At 42.1% G+C, this 24,407-nt stretch overlaps 4 protein-coding genes across 9 annotated transcripts; 2 read left to right on the top strand and 2 right to left on the bottom strand.

The window, feature by feature from the left end:
* The first annotated feature begins 391 nt into the window (after positions 1-391).
* On the top strand, positions 392-4,009 carry LOC127784446 (probable sarcosine oxidase). The gene is made up of 2 exons (XM_052311755.1): positions 392-1,109; positions 3,104-4,009. Exons 1-2 carry the CDS (start codon positions 539-541, stop codon positions 3,793-3,795), a joined length of 1,263 nt encoding a protein of 420 aa, XP_052167715.1. The 5' UTR covers positions 392-538; the 3' UTR covers positions 3,796-4,009.
* A 1,427-nt stretch (positions 4,010-5,436) lies between these two features.
* Positions 5,437-7,805, bottom strand: LOC127784448 (thaumatin-like protein 1b). The gene is made up of 3 exons (XM_052311757.1): positions 7,157-7,805; positions 6,819-7,080; positions 5,437-6,123 (listed from the first exon to the last, which is right to left on the bottom strand). The coding sequence occupies exons 1-3, from the start codon at positions 7,641-7,643 to the stop codon at positions 5,880-5,882; spliced, it is 993 nt and encodes a 330-aa protein (XP_052167717.1). The 5' UTR covers positions 7,644-7,805; the 3' UTR covers positions 5,437-5,879.
* Positions 7,806-8,550: 745 nt separating this feature from the next.
* LOC127784451 (30S ribosomal protein S16-2, chloroplastic/mitochondrial-like) lies at positions 8,551-11,780 on the bottom strand. Of its 6 annotated transcripts, none has more exons than XM_052311758.1 (7): positions 11,281-11,341; positions 11,024-11,156; positions 10,730-10,911; positions 10,442-10,636; positions 10,147-10,361; positions 9,883-9,928; positions 8,551-9,173 (listed from the first exon to the last, which is right to left on the bottom strand). In XM_052311758.1, exons 4-7 carry the CDS (start codon positions 10,555-10,557, stop codon positions 8,942-8,944), a joined length of 609 nt encoding a protein of 202 aa, XP_052167718.1. In that variant the 5' UTR covers positions 10,558-10,636; positions 10,730-10,911; positions 11,024-11,156; positions 11,281-11,341; the 3' UTR covers positions 8,551-8,941. The 6 variants fall into 6 exon arrangements, with proteins under 6 accessions (XP_052167718.1, XP_052167719.1, XP_052167721.1 ...); XM_052311759.1 differs by having other exon boundaries at positions 10,442-10,571; XM_052311761.1 differs by having other exon boundaries at positions 10,442-10,911; positions 11,024-11,201; positions 11,281-11,780.
* An 8,664-nt stretch (positions 11,781-20,444) lies between these two features.
* LOC127784447 (NAC domain-containing protein 92-like) lies at positions 20,445-23,331 on the top strand. The gene is made up of 4 exons (XM_052311756.1): positions 20,445-20,531; positions 20,665-21,022; positions 22,004-22,284; positions 22,407-23,331. The coding sequence occupies exons 2-4, from the start codon at positions 20,821-20,823 to the stop codon at positions 22,977-22,979; spliced, it is 1,056 nt and encodes a 351-aa protein (XP_052167716.1). The 5' UTR covers positions 20,445-20,531; positions 20,665-20,820; the 3' UTR covers positions 22,980-23,331.
* Positions 23,332-24,407: the final 1,076 nt, after the last annotated feature.

The raw sequence follows: 24,407 nt of genomic DNA, 5'->3' as shown, positions 1-24,407 counted from the left end.
CATCCACGTCCCAGTGAAGACAGTTAAAGGCGTAGCTCCCCCGAAAAAACAATTAAAGGCATATCTTTATATACTCATGATAGACATACAGCGTTCAAGACACTTTTATAATATTATACTACCTCAGTCGCTTTGTCTTATTTCTTAGTTAATTTTTTTTAAGTTTAATTAAGTTTAAAGAAAAATATAGTAATATTTTCAAGTTAAATTAACATACTAGTGAAACTAAGTTGGTGTTATAGATGTTACTTTTTTTTATAAACTTAAATAAAATTAAAGAAGTTTGAATAGAAAAAAAATCAAAACATCATATAATATGAAAAAAGAGTAAGATTTTAAATATTTATATATTTTTAAAAGGAAAAAAAGATAGCAATCAACGAAACGACGACACTACCGGTTTACCACGCCGCCCTCGCTTCGCCAGGGCCATTTCGTCTTTAAATACGAACACTAGACCAGAGGCCTACCTGTAACCTGTTCGTCCAGCTCCAAAGTCTCAGGCGCACGCGCACTGACAGCAGCAGACAGGGCGAGCATGGCGGCGGCGGCGAACAACGGCGGCGAGGGCGGCGACGGCTTCGACGTGATCGTGGTGGGGGCCGGGATCATGGGCAGCTGCGCGGCGTACGCGGCGTCGACCCGCGGCGGCGCGCGCGTGCTGCTCCTGGAGCGGTTCGACCTGCTCCACCACCGGGGCTCGTCGCACGGCGAGTCCCGCACCATCCGCGCCACGTACCCGCAGGCGCACTACCCGCCCATGGTCCGCCTCGCCGCGCGCCTCTGGGACGACGCCCAGCGCGACGCCGGCTACCGCGTGCTCACCCCGACGCCGCACCTCGACATGGGCCCCCGCGCCGACCCCGCGCTCCGCGCCTCCATCGCGAACGGCGCCGCCACCGAGGTCGCCTCCGACGCCGCCTCCGACGCGGCGGCGCCGTGGCCGTGGTCCGGGGTGTTCAGGCTGCCCGAGGGGTGGACGGCGGCGACGAGCGAGATCGGCGGCGTGATGAAGGCGACCAAGGCGGTGGCCATGTTCCAGTCGCTCGCCGCCAAGAACGGCGCCGTCGTGCGGGACAGGACGGAGGTTGTCGGCATCGCCAAGCAAGGTAAGACACCGATCGATCAAGCTAGAGCTTAGCTTAGCTTAGCTATGTCGTCGTCGTCGTCGTCGTCGTCGTCTTCCTCTCGCCCAACCAACCAACCAATCTCGTTGGAAGTATCCGGGTAGCTCTTGCATGATTGCAACTTTGCTTGCATCACGTGATCAGTCGCTGCCAACCAAAATGCCAGCGGCAACCACCATGCGAGAGCTGAGTGAGCTCCTGCTCCTTGCGGGACCATTGTTCTTGTTGAATAGTACCGCGGGAGAGAAGATAAATATTGAACACATTATACTGAGTCTTAGAGAACCGGTATACATAAGAGATACATATATAAATATGGGAAAAATATGTAGTGCAAACTACATATATAGTGGAAGCTTGGAAACTACCGTTGGATCGAGCAAGGACGTCCGAGATTCGTCCACGTTATCGTGAGTTAAAATTTAACTCTCAGATCATTCATGAGTTAAAATTTTACTCATGGTGACATAGACGAATCTCGAATGTTCATTGCTCGATCTAACAGTAGTTTCCAAGTTTCCACTACATATGTGGTTTGCACTACATATTTTCCCATAAATATGGGAGGAGTCCACATAAATCAATCCTATTATAATATGACTTTAACTACTGGTCGTTGTTCAGTCTGGACAATATTGGAACAGGTAGCCAAAAATTAGAGGGAGGGGGTTCCTAATGGGTCGCTATTATTGGTAGTTAATTAATATTTGAACAAATTAAGCAATAGTTAATGCCGTTTACTCCATCCAAATTCCTCCCATTCTAATTTTGTCACTCGGAAAATCAATTCTTCCCATTCCAATTTTCCTCCTATCAACTAATTAATTTTCCTCCATCCAAATTAATGCGTGATTTTCCATCTTGTGTTCTTATCTCATCTCAATGGTTTACACATGTGCATATAGTTTCCCCCCAATCTTCTACTCTCATATCAATACTGTACTATGAGAATCAAAATATTCGTGCTAGTATTGAGAGTGTGTCACCATGACGGTAACACTACTGATCTTATTACTCATAGCATATATCTGTACTTTCAACCGAGTAATTTTTATGAGGCTGATATTACCAATACTAACACCTTTTAACATGAATAAATATTCAATGTAATTTTTATTACCGTAGGAAAAACGTCTATCTTAAAGTTTACAATTTACTATACCTCCATAGCTACTACTATAGAAACGGAGTCATCCTCCTTTCGTTCTCTCCTCCCACTGCTTGTGCCCAGCACAACATAAGAGCATAAAAGGAACAACCATTAGATCACATTCTTAACCTATTCTCAGCCATATAAACCCGTTGCAATGTTCAGTCATGTTACTAGTATATAGTACAAAAAGAAAAAAAAATAAATTTAGGGCCTAACCTGACATTAAGCGTGCATCACCCAACTTCCAGGCACGGCCTTGGCTCTATATTCCCAAGTCAGACAAGGGTGAAAACAAGAAATGTATTGTCTCATTATTTAATAAATAAATAAATCTGGTTAGCATCTTTGTTATTGCATTATTACAAAGCATGTGTCAGCTTATTGTACTTTTAATTAGAACTGAACGTCTGTTTTAATTTTATAGCCCCCCTATTGCCCACATGACATAAACTCAGATAGGTCAGTACAAGATTCTAGTCAAGTAGCTATTTTTTTTTCTCTTAAAAAACTTATTTTTAGTTTTTTTATTCAAACTGCAAAACCTATATATGTGTCAATTAACAAAGTTCTTGATTTGGTTGGACATGCATCAGGAAAACTATATTTTAAAAAAGAAACTCGTCTTTTATAAAGATTGGGTACCAGCAATCCGTTATTGCACTAAAAAAACATTTTTCATGGGTTTAATTTCCATTCCATTTTTATTTATGCCCTTCAGAATCATATATACTAGCTTGCACATAATGTTAGTGAAATCCATTAGCTGATTTAGAAGTGAAAAATCTTTTACTCCATTAGCATATTAAACACTTAATTTGATCAGGAGACGGATCGATCGTGGTGAAGACATCGAGCGGCGAGGAGTTCCATGGCGCCAAGTGCATCATCACGGTGGGCGCCTGGGCCAGCAAGCTGGTGAGGTCGGTCGCCGGCGTCGACCTGCCGGTGCAGCCGCTGCACACGCTCATCTGCTACTGGCGGGCGAGGCCCGGCCGCGAGCACGAGCTCACGCCGGAGTCCGGCTTCCCGACGTTCGCCAGCTACGGCGACCCGTACATCTACAGCACGCCGTCGATGGAGTTCCCGGGGCTGATCAAGGTGGCCGCCCACGGCGGCCCGCCGTGCGACCCGGACCGCCGGGACTGGCTCGCCGGCGCCGGCGCCGGCCTGGTCGAGCCGGTGGCGCGGTGGATCGACGAGGTCATGCCGGGCCACGTCGACACCGCCGGCGGGCCGGTCATCCGGCAGCCGTGCATGTACTCCATGACCCCCGACGAGGACTTCATCATCGACTTCGTCGGCGGGGAGCTCGGGAAGGACGTCGTGGTCGGCGCCGGGTTCTCCGGCCATGGCTTCAAGATGGGGCCCGCCGTCGGGAGGATCCTCGCCGAGATGGCCTTGGACGGCGAGGCCAGGACGGCGGCGGAGGCCGGAGTAGAGCTCCGGCATTTCAGGATTGGGCGTTTCGAGGACAATCCAGAGGGAAATCTCGCGGAAAATAAGGTAAAAAATTAGGTCCTCACAGGTATGGTCGCCTGCGAAAATTGGTGCAACGTGTGAAATGTGGTTATCAGTAGGGGGTTTGTTTACCGTAAATCTATTGAACATTGTATTTCATAACTTCTATGTGTGCTTTATACTCTTGGATATTGGTAGATTGTAATAATTTGCATCTTCTCTGTCCTTGTGTATAAGATTCAAAATAAAGTTGTTCTGTTGCATTTCTTCATCTTTTTGCAAAACACAAAATGTTCCTCATTTTGATCTTCACTTTTTTTTTCCTCGGGAGAGAATCACACTAGTGCTGTTCCTATTCCCAGTCCTATTCATGGTAGATATGCCGTTGGTGAATTGAAAGATACTTGGGTGTTCGCCATTGTCGGATTCAGGCAGTACACGCCGCAAACCTCACAAAGTTAATCCTTTGGAAACAAAGGGTTATTTTGGAGGAATTTTGAAGGGATTCAATTCTATAGAAAATTTTCTCATGTGATCCTTTGGATAAAAGAAATAGCTATCTAAAAATCCTATGAAATTCCTTTGGGTTCACTCTAAACATACATAGGGGATTTGTAGGAATTTCAACATAAGGTCCAACCCGTCTCTATCTTTCTCTCTTCTAATTCCTATATTTCCTATGCTCCGTTCAAACAGTTACATTTTTATATTTCAAATGCTCTTTTAATCCATAGGATTAGAGATGATAGCTCCAATACTATATTTTTCTATTGTTCCTACATTTTAAGAATTCTGCATTCCAAATGGGCCCTCTGAGCATGAGAAATATGCTAGGATTTGAATAGCTCCAAAACGTTGAGTCTTTCTAAATACGTCACGTCTTGCTGCAACTATTTCTTAGTTTTAATCATGCATGTTGCATGGTGAAGAATTATCACTTACATCTAGCTATAACAACATGTGTTACATGCTAGCTGATGGGTCTCATTCCCATGACTCATGAGTGATGAGTGCGTCAAGTCATGTGCTGAGAAAGTGACAATTCACTTGTTGTTTTTGTTAAACAATCAAAGAGATGGGCACAATATCTTTGTATCTTTTCAGTCTGATGTAATGGTGCAAGTCCTAAAAAATCAGTAGTGACAATCGAATTGAGCCACACTTCGGTTGCTTGTCCTCATTAGGTGGCATCGATATCGCACAAGTGAATTAATGCCTATCGATCTGATCTGAAGACTTGGCTGTTTTCAATTTGCACAGGTCATGTTCTTGATCTTATCATTTGATAGATTGTCGCATAGTGCGTTGTCATCTTGATACTATCCAACACTCCATCTGTATGGAGTATCTGGTGAGACAGTGATGCTTTAGCTTTCGCAGTACAAAGCTGTCTCTGTTATTGATGACTGGTACAGTAGGTTCAAGACTGAAGAACAACAGGCTAGTGGAGATGATGAAATTTGGAGTGATGGATTGTTGGTGTAATTTTCAGAAGGAAAAATCAGGCCGGTCCTGTGCACAGTGGGCACTTGGCACCATTGACTTGACCTGGACTTGGACTTGGTTTTTTTTTTTTTTTTTTTTTTTTTTTTGCGGGGACTGGACTTGGACTTGTTAAAGTTCAGCGTAATCAAATCTGCTTGGGCTGTGTTTAGTTCATACCAAAATTGGAAATTTGGTTGAAATTAAAACGATGTGATGGAAAAGTTGGAAGTTTGTGTATATAGGAAAGTTTTGATGTGATGGAAAAGTTGGAAGTTTGAAGAATTATTTTGGAACAACACACGGCGCAAATGTCTAGCTGAAATTCAGTAAATTCAGTTGACGAAGTACATGCATGTGTCTCGTCAATGTGAATATTTCTGAAATTCTGTCCATGACTACTAATGTTTCTACTATCTAGCAATATATTTAGATCTTCTGAACTTGAGTACAAAGAATAGAAAATTAATGAATTTAATCACTGCTAATATACACGAAGAATAGGACTAATCTCTGAACTTCTCGATCAACTGATCTCTGACAAGCCTTCTTGATCGTGAACTCGTAATCTCTTCTTTGGTGCAGTTAATTACTACTAGGAGATGACTTCCATTAATGGTGTGCTCAAATTTCCCAATTCTTCATGCTTCACTGTCAGATCAGAAAAGGAAGACGAGCAGTAGTAGTAGCAGTAGCAGTAGCAGAAGACATGGCTGGGTGCATCGTGTGCTCGCCGACGACGCCGTCATCGTCTCAGGCTCATGTGCTCCTCCACCGCCGTTGTAGTATATCGGCGGTCTACTGCCGCCGCCGCCGCCGCCGCCGCGGTAAGCCGGCGGCGCATTTCCGCCATCGCCGTCGATGATCTGTGCTCCGAGGAACACGGCGTCCGACTTCTTGATCCTGCAGCAAGAATCACACAGCTATTAAAATTTCAAGAATTTCGATCCCCTCGACCAGAAATTATTTCGGCTAAATTTTTGTTTGGGTAAGACAATTTTCATTCAGATTTAACCAAAATTTGCCCTAATGTAACCTTTTTGGTCCGAAATTTTCAGAAAACCCTGCAATTTCCGAAATTTCGCTTCAATGGGTAAATCTCAGCAATTCCACTTCTATCGGTAGGTTTTCCACAGTTCCCAAAATTCATGCAATTTCCGATATTTCACTTCCATTGGTAAATGTCCGCAATTTCCGAAATTTCACTTCTATGGGTAAGTTTCCAGTCCCTGAACCAAAACCTGTCCAAGTGCTAACTTTTTTCAATCCAAAAATTTCCCGAAATTTCGCTTCTATCGGAATTTTTTCCGCAATTCCCGAAATTTCGCTTCTATCGGTGTATTTCCGCAAGTTTGAAAAATTCTCCTGGATCTATCGGTAACCTGTCCAAGTGTTAACTTTTTTCAGTCCTAGAATTTCCCGAAATTTCGCTTCTATCCGATTTTTTTTCGCAATCTCCGAAATTTCACTTCTATCGGAATTTTCTATCGGTGAATTTCCGCAATTTCGAAAAATTCTCTTAGATCTATCGGTAAATTTCAGAAATTTCTCTTCTGTCGTAAATTTCGGAAATTTGGCTTCAGTAGCTGCATGCGTACCCGGAGGTAGGGAGGCAGAAGGCGATGGTGTAGTCGTAGGCGGCCTTGCAGGTGAAGGTGGAGGTGGAGTCGTCGTACGCGTAGCTGTAGGCGCGCGGGCACGCCGTCTTGAAGATGGCCGAGTACGCCGTCGGCCGGCACGCCGCCGGCGTCCCGTACTCCCCGGCGCAGCAGTACCTGTCCTGCCCGAACGCCTCGCACGCGCTCCTGCACGCGATCGCCCCGCCGCCGCCGCACTCCACCTGCAACTCCCTCGGACACGCTGCACACATCGTCGTCGTCAGCTCCGGCAATGGCGAGGTGGCGGTGGCGTGGCGCGCGTTCGTGCGTGCACTTACAGCGGTTGAGGTCGGCCATGCAGCCGGTGGCGTTGCAGGCGGCGGCGGCGCGAGGGATGGCGACGACGGGGAGGTTGTAGCCGTCGACGAGGCTCACGTCGTAGAAGTCCTCGCCGCCGCCCCTCCCGAGGGTGACCTCGAACAGCGTCGCCGGCGGCGCGGCGCCGGCGCCGCGGCACTCCACGCGCCCGCCGCAGTCGCCCGTCTGGCACACGCCGGCGCCGTCGGCGTCGAACACGCACCCCGTCCGCGCCCATATCCTCCCCGACCACCCCGCCGGCGCCGCCAGCTGCGCCGTCTGCCCCGGGTCAAGCCGGAACCCCGTCGTCGACAGCTGTGGCGTGCCGGCGCCGGCGAGCGTCCCCGGCCATATCGGGTGCGAACAATAGTTCGCTATAGTGAACGTCATCGCCATGGAACTGCACGACCAAGAAGCCGCCATTGCCACCACAAGAAGCCATAGCTTGCAAGCTCTTGGCTCTCCCATGGCTCCTATGGCTCAAAATTTGGGAATTGATGTTGATAGGAAGAAGATTGAGCAGGGAAGGGGAAGAAGACATTGAGAGAATTCTTGCAAGATTTAAAGGTGCAAGTGCCATGATGCATTGCATTTTTGCATGTTTGCATGCAAAGAAAGCCTTTTCTTGGTGTGCTTGGTTTAGCATGTTGCATGGATGGGGTGGCCTAGGAAAGAAGAAATACCTTTTGGGATGATGCAAGCTTATGATGGTGACATGATCTTAGCATCAAGAGAGGTGAATCTGCTGATGCTTGTGCTAATGCAGATACCTTAATTACTAGTCAAACATGCTATGTTTTGAATACTCTGTAGTCTGTACACAGTCTGAACATTTGGACAGAGTACATGTTTGTTAGTTTGAGCAGCCGGGAAAATGGAAATGTACAAAATACTTTTCTTATTTGGATACAGAAAAAAGACTTGAGCTGAACTCTATTACAGTATTAGAATCAGTAGTCACGATAACAGCATGAAGATTCTGAATTTGCTATCATATCCATGCGCTGCAAGCCTGCAATTCTCATTATCCTTCTTTTTTCTTAGTCTTTATTTGGGTTTGATTTACTGCTCGAGTAGCTGCTATCTCAGAACATTAGTTCGCTACATGTAGTTCTGAACACTTCAACCTATCGGTAAGCTTGTAAAATTTATGATCCATTTTTGCATCAGACATGCTCTTCAATTCCAATTTATAAAATCAAGGTGCAAGACTGCAAATTCATTTTGTCTACAAAAATGTCATGTGTTTTGTAAAAAGCGTACGATCCATTTCATACAAGATTCTTTCAGGAGGCAATCATGCCTTTGGAGGAAAACTGCAAGGAAGGAATCATACAAGAAAACTATCAACATGAACAACCGGCACAAAGATCAATGAAGATGACAAAAGATGCACCTTTTTGCAGTTCCATAAAATCAAATAACCTTGCAACCAGACCAGATAAAGAATCTATTCTGATTTGATTGCACAAAAAAGGAATAATCAAGATGGAATTGTGACGCTTATGGTAGCTCTCTGTATATTGCCTACCTTTCAAGATACCCTTGACTGAACAAAACATGTGTGAACTGTAAGCTAGTCCATGAGAACTCAGAAAAAAATCCATTTCAGAAAGGGTTGAGAACAGCTAACTCATAGTGCAGCACTACGACCTTGTAAATTATTAGAAAACAATGGAAGATTACATGATTAGGAAGTTTCCATATTGTACAGTACTCATGATCTTATCAGAGGCACAACAAACAAGTGGAGACCTACTGCAGCATCACTCCTCTGACACAGGTTCCTCAGCACCACCTTCGGGAACATTGGAGTCATCAACAACCGTGACACCCTCAAGATCCAAGGGGCGCCCAGTCATCGGATGAATTGGGCGCCTATCACGAGGTCCACCCTTTCGAGCCATAGCTAGCATTGGAGGTGGAGGCAGAAGCCCAGCCCGAAAAAGGATGCGCTGCACAGGATCTGATGGCTGAGCACCAACAGACAGCCAGTACCTGCAACAGAAGCATAATTGTATGCTGTTACATGGCCTTGCAAGGTAGGGAAGGACATCATAGCATTCTTCTAGCAATTAACTCAAAGAAAGAAAATATTGGGAAGATCAGACTCTTGACTCTCGACAAATGGTGGGCAATGAACACTGGCAACTAGACAAAACAGGATCAAAGCTACTAGTTCTACTATTGATGAAACTAAGCACCATGCTTGAAATGTGAAACTTTGTATCTGTAATTTTCTTCCCTGTTACGGATACTGTTAAGAAAATCTCACATGCTTAAAATGTCTAAATCCTTTTCTGCTATGGATGGATGCCAGTAAGCACATCTGCAAGCTACAAATTTCAGAACCCTTGAGTCCATCATTTTCTACCCAGAGAATGGAAGGCAGGGATGGTTGTAAGGTACATGGTACTTAGCAACATAATTAACTAGTACACAGAAGCAGTAACAGCACCCCAACTGATACTAATAACAGCCTCGAACGAAGATCGCATTACAATGATATTATGGTCTATAACTGAATCAGTCCATTTTGCCTATCAAACAATCAGTTTCCATCAAAGAATCAGGCTGATATAGCAATGTCAGTCCTAGACTAGCATCAACAAAAGCTCCAGCACGCCAATTTTTCTCCAGAGGAAATACTAGAATACAGCAAAGAACTCTAAATTTTAGAGCATAAGCATAAGCAGATGAAACTCACTTGACCCGGTCGAATTTCAGCCCCATCCTCTTGCCACCATCCTTCCCTGCAATCAGCAACAGAAAGCACACACTCCTTCATCATCCATCAGGCATTCAATCACAACCTTACAGCCAAAATACTCACGCACGTACAGAAATGTTTCACTCTACGAATCCCTCTCCAATCTGATGAGAGGTATATCACTAACTAGAACCGATTCACCATTTCACCAAGACGTTGAAGCCAACCCACGAGGGCGAATCCATGGAGGAGGGGGCTCACCGGGGAGCGGGTTGTAGTAGCCGAGGACCTCGAGGTGCTTGCCGTCGCGCGGGGAGCGGCTGTCGGCGGCCATCACCCGGTAGAACGGCCGGTTCCGGCAGCCGAACCGCGCCAGCCGGATCCGCACCACCATGCTCGCCTCCCCTCGCGCCTCCGCCGCCGCCGCCGCCGCTCTCCCTTCCCCTTCTCCGGCTAGGGTCTCGTCGTGTTCACTTCTATGGGAACAAGGGTTTTGGATTTGGATTCTGTAGAAACCGAAAAAAAAAAAAAAAAAAAACTCAGCGGGCTTCCTTACCTCTGTGATGGGCCTGATGGCCCATACAGTATGGGCCTTCCAGCTAGAGCTTGTTCACATGAGACTTCTTTCTGGGCTTTAGCCCATGGGCCAAATTCCGGCCCATTTATGGTCATACTTGGTTAGGGTTCTGAATGAATAGCTTCATCCATTCAGTGAAGAAAAATTGACACAATAAAAGCTCACATAAACTGTCTGTAAAATTAGTGAAAAAATCAATAGTCTGTTTGGACAATGTGCAGGAGTACTGAAATTGCACAAGAATCGGCCCAAAAGAAGGGAACTGACAGGGTCAGAATTCATTTGTAGTTCTCTGCTCTTGAACACATTTGACAACCTAACTAATGGAAATCAGGAAGCCCTGGTCTGTGTTTTGCTGAAGTCTGGAGGCCTGGAGAATATAGCTTGTTGCTCACTCAGTCACACCCAATTGATCATTGCAATGGTTGGTACAGACGAATGCTTTTTTCCTGCACAAAAGATGGAAGCACACATGCTGAACTTTGCCCAAGAACGAGTGCAGTAAGAATGGAATTGGAAGAAAAGGAAGAGGCACAAAAACTGAACAAGCAAAAGGCTTACTTGTTTGTATTGGCATCGCTCTCTAACAAAACCGAATTGGCAATGGTATTTTGTTGTCTAACAGACACAAAAAGATCAGTACTGGCATATGGCTTGCTTTTTCTCACCTAAGAACACCTAAAAGTGAAACAACCTGCATGTAAAGTCATTTTCTTGCTATGACAAACAGCTAAGGAATCTGTGTCAAAACAAAAAACTGATTACTCCTTTAGGGATTAGCTTCACTGAAATCATGAGAGAATAAAATGATGTCTTACATTCAATGAACGGATGCGTCAAGGACCTTGTACCTGTAGAAGTAGGACCCTTCAGATCAGGCTGCTCCATGTTAGAAGAATAAAACTGTGATTTAGTCATCCAAATGCATTCATACATGTAAAAGAAGGCAAAATCTTTTCCATCACATACTTTTCCTAGCATTAGCATGAACAAACAATTGCTGCGAACGTCAAGAAAGTAACAGAGATTCTAAAAATGATATAAATAAATTAGTAGATGATGCCTAAAAATAAAAATGATAAAGAACCAAAATTTTATATGCATGTCAGGTTGAGAGAAACTCTGAATGAGGAAGATGTATTGGTATGTCTAGGTAGTTTATTTACCCTTCTCCCTTTCTTTTCTCCAACTCCCAATGTTTAACTAAGATAGTCTATCTCACATTATTCCACAGGCATCTATTGCCACCCATAATTTTATGTCCCATTTGGTAAGAAAAATAATTGATTGCTGAACCCAGCAGTACTGAATTGAATTATTGCTAGACAGGTTACTTGTGCTGCCAACAATGTCCATATTGAGTACTCTCTACTATGCTACTGCTAGATATGAAAAAATATATATACTCACACGTTTTCCTTGAATGTCTTAAAATGCAAAGAGAGAGTACACAAATAATACACCAGGAATACGAATAGAAAGAGATGCCATAAAAAATATATGTTCTCTGGAACTTCAGTAATGATCCTGTAAAATCAATAAATCATGAAAGCTACCCCTGTGATGCATTCATCCAGAAGAAAACTAGATACTCCACATTGAAACTTCCAAATGGCTAGCCAATGTGAATTTCGTAATTTTATATCTCTGTTAGTTTCTGTGTGCATATATGAATGCTTAGCTAACAAATCTTGGCAGTGGAGTAAGGATGTCGACAACAAGCGATTGCGTGCCTAAGCTTCTTACAAACAACTTTGATGGCAATGGTTACTCTGATCTGGTCGTTGTTTGGACGCTGACGTTAATAATTTTGCAAGTTTATCAGTAACCCAAATTGACGCGATTCTATCAATCAGTCACCCACAGTAGTTACGGGTCAATCTCTCTCACGTATCAGTGATGTGCGATTGATCTGTTCAACTTCAAAGAGCACAAATGAAGCCCGTTCCTACTTTGTGTTTTACTCCATGGACGGCTTGTGCACGGAGTTTAATAACGATGTGGTCACAAACATGACTGCCATGCAATTTCATATAATGAAGTGCTTGACAAGTAAATATCATTTTCATCACAAAAGGTTCTTTGATGATATACATTTGAACTTATGCTGTGCATTTTGCAGTGAATCGGGGAGCATAAGAAAGACAAACCTGCATTATGGCAGTAAAACAGGGAGCACAAAAGGGACCACAACCTTCACTACCAGAATATATGAGTCATTTGGATTAAATTGGGGAGCATATAAGGGATAAATCTACATTATTGCAGTAAACCAGGGAGCATAAAAGGGACAAACCTTCATTATCAGAATAGATGAGTCATTTGGGTTGTGCTTTGCACTTCTCTCCCTTGGATAATACCATTGAACAATATGCGTGTCAGCAAAGAAATAAAGTTTGCTTCTAATTTATTAGATTTTTCATCACATTCTCAACTGCAGTGCTTCACATGGGACACGTGCAGGAGATGCTTTAGTCCATAACATTTATAGTTCAAAAGAGAAAAAAACACTCAAGCTCTAGAAAAGAAAGTACAAACTTAATTATAATTTCTGAACAAGTAGACACCAACCCTCTTCTCTTAATTAGAAAAGGAACTTTAACACCAATCTTTGTTTTGCATTAGTTTGAAATAGCATTCCATTTTTTCTAGCTGTAGCTTCATAATACTTTTGTTTCTTTTAGAAATATAATGCTCCTAGTTTTGTATTGCTTTATTTGTAAAACCAGGAATATTAAGAAACATGGATGTGACATAAAAGGCATTCACAAAATCCTTCTTCAGCGCAAGTTTTTTTTAAGAGCATGCAAATTGTGAAAACAAGATCATATTTTCTGAGCCCAGAAAACATCAGAACAAAATGGAATAGTCTGTCTATTTTAAACCACTGCAGAATCAGATCACATCTAATCAAGGCGACATTCTAGTTCACTTGTCAAAAAGTTTAAATCTGGTAGTAATCCCAGAACAGGTGAATTATCACATTATATGCATTTTCTTGTCTGGAACCAGGGACCTAGCACTTAATCAAAGAAATTTGATTACCTATCTTGGAGCAAAAGTAGAAAAATAAATTACTTGACCAACTAGTATACTAGAACATCAAACATAGAAGAACAAACTCTGGGCTGCAGCAACAATCATAACTCCATATCCAGCTTTAGTTATAACGTCAATTCAACAACCTACATTAACACAGGTGTTTTCTTGCAGTGCATTGTTAGGGAAAGAATACAGGTTGCTACTTCATTGACAAAGCATAAATCAGTTGTGCATAACAAACTGGTTCCACCAACAGAAGTAAACATGAACATATTACCTTATTAGGAAGTGAGTCTTTGCTGTAAATCTGCACCTCACCCTCTAGACAAACCAAAATGCTGTCTCCAGATTACCCAGCACAGCAGTGCAGTACACAGCTAGCTAGCAAGAAATGATCATGAAGCTGAAGACAGAATAGAGATTTAGTTGGCAACTCAATCATTAGACCACTAACATGAGTACATGGCACCTCAAATTAGTATTCATTTGCAGGCTACTTTTTGTTGGTGTATTAAATCCATTTTTTTTCCTTCTGACTAACTCATAAGTACAGTGTTGATTTAGCAAATTACATACAGAAAGAATTTACAACCTCTATACATAACAGTAGAAAGATGTAGGTAACAATCATGATATCAATGCTGCGGCATCATGATAATCTGCAGCAGTAAAAAGTAGGCTCTTTACTTGAATACTTTCCCAGATATTAGAATTAATAACTTAGAACTTCATAGCGATTACCATTAAGGCTTCAAATTTTATCCCAGTCAGTAGCAGGCGTACCTGTTTCTTCTTGTTTGAACAGAAGAAAGAACCATTTGATTAGCTGAAAATAGTTCAGAATGCCAAAATTGGGTATTGGTAGGAAAGGAAACCGGTTTCCTTGTCCTTACTGTACTACTCCTTCTGTCCCGAAATATAGCTACCTTTGTACCTTTGTTTGAACTACAAAGGCAACTATATTTTGGGACGGAGGGAGTATGTGCTTAGTAATGAGATCTAGGCATATCTTTGTAAAATGCCATCTGTTGCTAGAGGCCTAGAAGCATCGGAGACAAGCAAGCTAGCACTTTGTTACAGTGATATGTTTCTTTAATATACACGGAAATTACACTCTACAACTCCACCTGTCACCAAAAGAAAAAATATTACGATCAGTTACCTATCATGATATCTTCCTGCTTGTCATCTACAAATAAAATTTTCCATCTTCATGGCAGCATCATGTTGGATTAAGTAAAAGGATTATACGTTAAGCCTCCATCTATAATATAGTTCAACGTCTGCGATCATCCGTAACTCTACGCTTCTACAGAGACACTACTGATTACGATGGATACAGAAATGTGAACATGATCTTTGAAGTTTGCAGCCTGTTAATCTTTTCAGATTAATAAAACATAAATTAGATGAGGGAGGTAGAAGCTACCTTTCAAAACTATAGTAACAAATAGTTTTTCCAGTTTTATAACACTACATCTTTACTGTGTTAGTTAAAACTTATTTCTTGTACTCAACCACCATTAACTTCTCACGTTCAGGGAAAACACAAAATTATAGTAGCTTCCTGTGTTCTAAAATTTCAGATGGCTGGGAAAAACAGTTCATGATGTTGAATGAAAGGAAATAATCTGCAGATTAATGCCATCAGACACATTTTCAAAACATTTAAGTGAAATGCTCATAAAATCCATTCCTGGTCATGTTATCGTCTATGTCAGTTTGAATCAACTTTGCAAGCATTCCTATCATCCAAAGAGGTCAGCTGGAAATGTAACATCCTGACCGCCTTTTAGGTGTGCGGTTTCAAAGAAAGATATCCATGCATTAAAAGAATTGTAATTTTTTTGGCTGTGGAGAAAAACAGAGGGTGGTAGAAAGCTCCAGTGTACTTTCCTCCAGCAAATGAAGTGCTTCACAAGTTATGAATGATTCACTGAAGCCAAACTAACTAATGTCAAATGGTTGGTTTGCCAGATATGAACTTTCACTAACGACAATTTTGTTAGCAACAGCATCAATATCATAGGATGTTGTTCAAAATAATTGCTCAACTAGGCTAATACCTGTACTTCAAACATTTCTGTTTCTGAACTAAAAATAATTATGTGATTTGAGAGCCATTAAACCGCCCATTCGGAAAGTTGAATCCCAAGGTTCTTGGCCTTCACCTTCACATTCTTCCCCATCACTACTGATACCGAGACACAACAACCTGAAATGTAGTCCATCGTAAGCAGGGACGGATCTAACTTGGGCCATGGTGGTTCAGTTGGAAAACCCCCAAATTCTTTTGGGGAACAAACAAACTGTTACTTGTAGTAGTAGAGAAGCTAGGGTTTAACGCAAGCATATCCGATACAAGAGAGAGAGATGCAGATGCTCACCGGGATGTGGCTGAAGCAGCAGGACGACGGCGCCCCTGCTCCTGCTCCTGCTCTGCTCGCTCGGGAGATGGAAATCGGCGCAGGCGGTGGGCGAACTCGCTGGAGCGGAGACGAGACGGGAGTTTTTTCTTCTTTTCTTTTTTTTCTTTACGCTGAGTTTTTTTAAAGGAAAAGGAAATTGCGCATAATTAAATGAGTCAGGGGTACTGTTTGCTATTACCAGTGATTTGCTCTGCGTCGTAGGGTTTTTTTTTTTTTTTTTGAAAACAAAGCAAGTTTATTATATCAAAGACAGTTTAGGACACATGAAGTCTCCAGTACATCGCCTGAGATAAAAGATAATGATAATACAAACCAGGACCATCCTTTCAGAAAGAAAGGGTAGCTGAACTAGGAAAATAACTCTACAAATGTCACCACACAGCAGCAATAGATGAGATCGACAGGGGGCTGCGTCGTAGGTTGGTCCAGCCGACGGTCCGCAAACGATCTGTAGTGTCATATTTTTTGCTTGGCTTATGCTTTTACTTATTAGCTAAAATTTGAATTTTTAATCTTAGATTTAAAGTTGATTTTAGGGGTTTTTTTATCATATTTTATTTTTCAATCTTTGCTTTTAGATCGTTAAGAACACGTATATAAAAGTTTTATTCACAAATTATTTTTCCTTTGCAAATATGCTATTTGGTTTATTCTCCAGTAAGCCAAACAACGGGGCCGCTCGTCTAACTGATTCAATTTTGATCATGGACAGAAAAAATGCATCTAAATTTGAACTTTTTTGGAAAAAGGAAAGTTTTTCCAAATAAATGTGAAATTTTAAGAAAAATGCATCTAATTTTTTGTTAACGGATAAAGATTGCTCGGATTCGGGTAAACTAAAATAAATGTACAAATAAATTACTCGTCGTTTTAGCTTTGTCATAAGTAAATTGATGATTAAAGATTATATATATTTAATTTAGGAGAGAAGTAAAACAAGTAATTTAAAATGGAGGGAGTATCATTTTCATCCAGCCAACCTTGCATGATTGTTCAACGCAAGATCCTTGACTCCTTCATGCAAAGTTAGCATAGAGCTTTCATGACGCAATGGAAGGGAAATAAGCACACCACTGCAGTTTAGAAATCAGATGAAATGAAATGTTCTGCTAGTATTTATGACGCTTTAACATTAACCTTTGAATTAACCATAAAAAAAACTGACGGACAGAATGAAATCTGACAAGAGCACAGTGAATCAGTGATATCTTCCAAAATGGTCACTAGTACAACAGCATAACTCATCAAGTAGTTTGTTGTGACACTTGACCTACACTAGTTCTTGCATACATCTGTAGTCCATTTCTCTCTGAAACAGTTATCATTTTTGTCATATGGTGCATGCAAGCTATCTCCCATGTATATTCTACTTCCAAACATTTCTATCATTAGGAGCAGATTAATGCAAACCGCAAGCAAGTTGTCACGTGTTTGTACGATTGACAGTGAGGTTACAGCACATGCATGACACATCCTTAATTAGGAGAGGCAAAAAGAAGATTAACCCACAAGAAACCTGACATAAACTTGTGAGATTAAGCAAAAATAAACATAAGCTCTGAAGAAAACATTGCTGTCAGTCAGGCTTCCAACAACAACCACGATATGATCTCTATCAGAGTCACTGCATCTGCAGCTAATTAAGCCTCTCTCGAGCGAACTGTCAATTCCTGAACTTGCTTTTCACAAATCAGCCGTGTAAACCTTACCCTGAAGAAATACACTTTTCAAAAATCTCAAATCACTTGAGCAGTTCTTGACTTCTTCATCCCACTATTTCAGCTATCATCTCTCTTTCTCAGTGGCCCAGTTTGATTGTTCTGAATAGATGAATAAATGACAGATTTTCTAATTGTGTGATGAATTTTAAGGGTACGAATGAATAAAATTAACTAGTGCAAAGTTTAAAGTTATCTTTAAAAAGTATTTGAAGCAATTTATTAATAGAAAGTTTTTATAAAATTCACACTGTTTAAGAGATTGGATAGTGTGCCGGCCCGTGATAATCTATAGTCTGTTTGTGAAAAAAAATGATGACCTATAAATTCTACAAAATAATCTTGTCAGAACAAGCTCAAGAAACATAAGACACAATCAAAATCTTTACCATTCAGTAAACATACTCTGTCACTGAAACAGTCATCAGATATTCACATATGTATCAGTGTCTCCCAAATAAAGTGGAGTACATAGAAAATGAAAGGATGAAACATGACAAAACTGGTCAGTAGCAGGAGCCAGCCCAAGAGGGCAATTTGAACGGTCAACATGAACAAGAACCCTAGATTTAGGAAATAATATTAAAGAACAAACTGTTTTTAGGGAATAATTTGGGTACTGTGACCTGGTGAGTGATGACCAAGAATCAGATTATTTATCTGAACCTCTGCCTCGGCCACAAGTGATTAAATTGCTGTAGTCCTTTTAGTCAAGATTGCATGATCCTACTGTCATTGTCGTGATATCCACAAGACCTGGCTCAATATGGATTACAGGACAAGGCAAAGTTCCTGCAAAATGGACAGTACACACCATTGTTTTCTGCTGCCAACAATTGCCTACTTGCCTGTCACTGTTTGCACCAGTGAGCACGCACTGGTGCACCTTTCGTTTTGGAATTGAAGGATGAGATTACAAAAATCTGTTGATTTAAAATATCTCACTTTTCAAAATAAATTTGCTAGCTAATCCTTTCTCTAAGCAACCTGTAACAGTCTTCAGGGGAAATTTATATGGTTATATATATGTTCACATCATGCTTGCGAATCACACAAAACTAATTAAGAAGCACTGCTGATTCCCTGTATTGATAAAAATGGGATCTTTGAATTTGCAAACTGATGTGATACATGTATTACATTAAGTTTTTGAAAAGGTCACCGGCCGGGGTATTACATCAGGTAATCAAAGGGAAACAAACCATTCGGCCATCTTGTTAATTACATCAAAAATCAAACCACTCCAATTTCTCACAATCTGGCCTCTAGGAGTGTATGATCATTGTTCGTTTATCACGCCCAAAAATCAAAATATATAGCTAAAATTGTGGATATTCCGATCAAACCTTAGCTCTAGACGATGAAGCACGCGAAAATACAGTTAATTGGTTCTGCATATATCAATACAAGCATTAATTAAATTAAAAAGACAACAAGAATAACAACAGAAGTTACAAAACCAGACACAAATTAAGGATCATTTGATGCATCATCTCTGTATGATCCATGGCTCTGAACAGCTAGATTACACACTGGCATAAACACTGTTTGCCCCCCAAAATTATTCTACGAGTTGGTTGGGATTAGAGGAGACCCAGCCCCGGCACCCCGGCCTGCCTGACCGACTGCCTGCCTTCTTGCCTAGCCCCCGGGTCAAAGGGGCGCGGTGGGCCCATCTGACGTGGGACCCACACGGGCCCCCGGGCCCCGCCCGCACGTGTCCTGTTTTGCTGAGTCACGCACGCTACTACTGTCTACTGTGTTCATGCTGTTCATTGCCACGACGATTACTCGTCGGTGTTAACTCCACATCAGCTGATTAATTGTGTGTCATATATACTATGTAAATTAGCTCGATCGATCGATAGTTTTGCTGCGTGCGATCAGCGATCGCCCACGGAATCAGAAGCAGCGGATTAATTATCTGTCTCTTGAGTGGTAATTAACGCGGTTTAATGGTAATATATAGTCGATCAGTTTGATGGTTTCTATCGTTTGACTTCAGAAATCTTCAGAGAGAACTTAACGCAGGCAGGTTGCTGCCGTACGTGCCTGTACTACATACAAATACAATGAAATTATGCAAAAACACTAGTTCAACACCGAAGATAACAACTAAGCCCCATATGATATATAACAATTACTACCTTTCGTCTCAAATATAGAAACTTACTCCTTTTATGATTTTATAATATAGTAATCTATAAGTATCATATGTATATGTGTGCTACAAACCTGAATATGAAAAGTGTCCAAATTCATTATAATAGAATGTGTCACACACGATACTCATAGATTACTTATATTATAAGAGTGTAAAAGGAGTAAGTTGAAAGAGGAGTAAGTTGAAAGAAGAGCTGAAGAGGCACAGTAAAACCTACTTTCCTGGACATTTAGAGTACTGATCATTCACACATTGATCATTTCTTCATTATATTTCTATTCTCCTATTCTCATAGTCGAATAGCAACTCGGTCGTGTTGCCGTGATAGGCGATAGCTTAATTTTGTCCACATAGCTGGAGAGACCATACCGTCAACTACTGTTGCATGCGGCGACGACGACGACGACCACGCCGCCGGGCTAGCTAGCTAGGCTAGCAAACGGCCGGCGAGGCGAGGCGAGCGAGCGCGCGTACGTGGAAATTACAAGCTGACAAAAGGCCGATCGCTTGTAGCTGACGACGCCCGGTTGGTACGAGCGTCACCAACACATTTCCGAGCCTCCCCTCCTTTGTCTCCCTCTTATATCATCATCCTTCTCCTTCGCCCTCACTTCCATGGAAAAAAAACAATTAATCCGATCAAAATTAAAGCCCAAAAGTTGAGATAGCTAGCTAGCTCATCAGGAGAGAGTGAGAGACAATATCCAGCTTGCTAGGTAGCTAGCTGCCGTTTGCGTGTTCTTCTTTAATTTCTTCGTCGCATAATCTGTCTCGTCTCTGATAAACTTTTTATCTTCTTTTTTTGGGTGGTCATGCATGCTGCGGCCAATTCGTTCTTGAATTCGTTAGCTACTCCATTCCATATATAGATTCGATCTTGTCCTAGCTAGATACCTAGCTGCTGCTTCTTCTTCTTCTTCCTTGGTGTTGAATTTGGTTCAGCCGCTGCTAGCTATAGCTTTGCGCGGTGTTCGTAGGGTTAGGGTTTTTGCTGTGTGTTCGACGATGGCTATGGGAATGGAAGGATCGGGAGGAGGAGGGTCGGCGAAGAAGAAAGAGGAGAGCTTGCCGCCGGGGTTCAGGTTCCACCCGACGGACGAGGAGCTCATCACCTACTACCTGCGGCAGAAGATCGCCGACGGCGGCTTCACGGCGAGGGCCATCGCCGAGGTCGATCTCAACAAGTGCGAGCCATGGGATCTCCCAGGTAATTAATTAATTAATTAAACAAACATGTGTTTGCATGCATGATCTTGTGAAATTTTATATGCTCCTACTTAATATCTCCCCTTCTCTGGCTCTCTCTCCTCGATCTTACTCACTTAGCTTGCTTTCGCTGTGGATTAGCTTTTGTGTTCATATGATCATATTGAATAATTCATTTTTTTTCCTGCAATATATGAATAGTTTGTACTACATATATTCAGAAGTGCATGTTTGTTGTTGGCTATGCATGTATATGCATGCCTAGTCCTTTTTTCATGATTTTGAGCATATATTTCTTACCTATCCTTGCCCTGCCAGAGGTAATTAGTCGCGTCTAGATTTCAAACATGCATATATGGTGCAAGTTTTTCAATAGCTAATCCAAAAGTCTAAGCTCTTAAAACTACTACATGTGTGATCCTAAAAGAAAACTATGGGATGGATTTCAAGTTTTCTATGGTATTCCCTTTTTTTTTCCTTACTGAGTCTTGCTTGCTTAAAACATGTGAATATGATATCATTGGTGATATAATATCTTGGTGGTACACATGCATATATAACATATTCAATCCCCCTTCTCTCCCTTCCCTTCTATTAGTGTGAGTACGTATATCTATAATCTATATTTGCATCGTCTTTGTTCTCTTCTTTTTTTAAAAAAAAAAACTTTCCTGCAAGAGTTGGTGGTTAATTTGGAACACATAAACTTCTTATTGTTATTTCTAGGGGTCTTATATTAGAAGCTATCTTAATTCTATGTTCTTTATAAAAAAAAAGTAAAATATCAACAGAAATTACAAACCAAAGCTCTAGCTTCAGCACTGTATGTGCATATGCATCGTCCTTACTCTCATATATATATATATGTAGGAGATGTTTATGAGGTTCTGAATGTTCAAATATGTGGTCATATTTTTTCACACTTACACATTCACAATCTATATGTTCTATGTATTAATTTTCTCTAATAAATGTGCTCCAGAGAAGGCAAAAATGGGAGAGAAGGAATGGTACTTCTTTAGCCTAAGGGATCGAAAGTACCCAACTGGCGTGCGCACAAACCGAGCAACTAATGCTGGTTACTGGAAAACAACGGGAAAGGATAAGGAAATCTTCACTGGACAACCACCAGCAACACCGGAGTTAGTTGGAATGAAGAAAACCCTAGTGTTCTACAAAGGAAGGGCTCCAAGAGGTGAGAAAACCAATTGGGTCATGCATGAGTACCGACTCCACTCCAAATCAATCCCCAAATCAAACAAGGTAAACAATTCAATTGATAGTATTTTCAAACTCACTACTATACACATGCTTCATTAAATTTACTTGTATTAATTGAAATGTTTTTGTGATGCATCATTTTGTTTATACTCATTATATGACAGGATGAGTGGGTCGTCTGTCGCATATTTGCCAAGACTGCCGGCGTCAAGAAATACCCCTCCAACAATGCTCATTCCCGATCCCACCACCCATACACACTAGACATGGTCCCACCTCTCCTCCCAGCTCTATTGCAACAAGACCCATTTGGTCGTGGACACCACCCTTACATAAACCCCGTTGACATGGCAGAACTCTCCCGCTTTGCTAGAGGTACGCCGGGGTTGCACCCACACATCCAACCACACCCCGGTTACATCAACCCGGCTGCGCCTTTTACACTATCAGGCCTTAACCTCAACCTTGGATCCTCGCCAGCCATGCCTCCACCACCACCACCGCCACCACAATCCATCCTCCAAGCGATGTCGATGCCGATGAACCAACCAAGTACTACAAACCAGGTTATGGTAACAGAGCAAATGATTCCAGGACTAGCCAATGGTGTCATCCCACAGGGAACAGATGGAGGTTTTACCACGGATGTTGTTGTTGGAGGCACTGGCATCAGATACCAGAATTTGGATGTAGAGCAGCTGGTGGAGAGGTACTGGCCTGGTAGTTACCAAATGTAGTCCTGAAGGAAATGCTTGGGGTACTGCCAAGCAATTGTTGGTCTATTATGTAGGAAGACATAATTATTTGAGCTACCTTAATTTAGTCTATGGATATTGTATGATTACTTAGCTAATGTTGTACCCTTTGCTTTTTAGTTTCTCAGTTCTCTTGTACCTCTAGATTTTGTTTTGGTTGTAACTTGTCAGATTGTAGAAACTAGAGGACTGTTTGTTTGACCCGATTGCTTGTACATACACCTTATATATTAGTGATCAGATCATGGATAGTGCTCCGCTGTGAGATTGTGAGGGGTATAGGCACATAGACAACCAAAGTTTAAGGCTAGTTCGATTTGGAGGAATTTCACGGGAATTTTGGAGAAATCGACCTGTTTTCTGTGAAAATCCTATAAAATTCCTACGTTCCGGGATTAATCAAGATGATGCAAGGATGGAAGAGGATTATTCGACCAGTATGCGCACGCTAGCTGATTGCATTATTGTTACTCGAGAGTTTACGTACTCTTTGGCAGTAAATTAATCAAGATGATGCCAGGATGGACGTGCAAGATAGATTTGTACAGAATGGGCATAATAAGTTAGCGCAACCAATTTCAACCATCAAACGTCTGAGAAGCTCACGTATGTACGTACGTGCATGAGGAACTAGTCTCAGAAGAAGAAGTAGCAGTATACAGCACTAAATCAGGGCATGCCATGACATGACATAAAACTATCAGAGAGCTGACACGGATTCATTCATGAATTGCGTCTTCATGTAGCAAGGAGGAAGAGAAAATTAAGAAGAACAGAAACAAAAAAAAAAAAACCTGGAGTAAAACAAAGCTGTACAAACTTCAGTGCAGAAACAAATCTGAGATCTCGAGTGGCAATGGCGGCAACAAAGAACTAGCAAGGTAGCACAGCAGTTGAAACTTATTAACAAGGGAGCAAAAGATTCCAGACTGAGCGGTGGAGTTCTGTTCGCCCGGTGTGCCTGCAGTTCCTGACTGACTTAAATTTCTCGCCGGGCACCGGCGTACGGAAGACCTTGCCGGCGGCGGGGGGCGCCGGCGTTGAAGGGGGTCACGACGGCGGGGAGCGGCGGCGACGTGCTTGGAGAGAGAGACGGATGGTGCGGTTCACCAAACCAGGCGAACGGCTTGTTAGGGGCCGTTTAGTGTGACGCATCCTACTTGGGCCGAAATATGTTGGCCCAATTTTGGATCTCCACCGCTGGTAGTGGATCCATATTCGGGTGGGCTCAAAGCCTCAAAACTCTGGAGAGCCAAACTGGGATGGGCCAACTGGATCATTCAGTGGTACTATTACGGAATAAGTTCACCGAAGGTCCCCCAACTTAACAGCGAGATTTTTTAAAATCCCTTAACCACAAAACCAGAAATGTTTACCTCTAGACTTACTAAAACCGTTCACTCAAGATCC

This window comes from Oryza glaberrima, chromosome 9, assembly GCF_000147395.1.
Source record: "Oryza glaberrima chromosome 9, OglaRS2, whole genome shotgun sequence".
Classification (NCBI taxonomy): Eukaryota; Viridiplantae; Streptophyta; class Magnoliopsida; order Poales; family Poaceae; genus Oryza; species Oryza glaberrima.
This window is presented reverse-complemented; position numbering and strand designations above follow the sequence as displayed.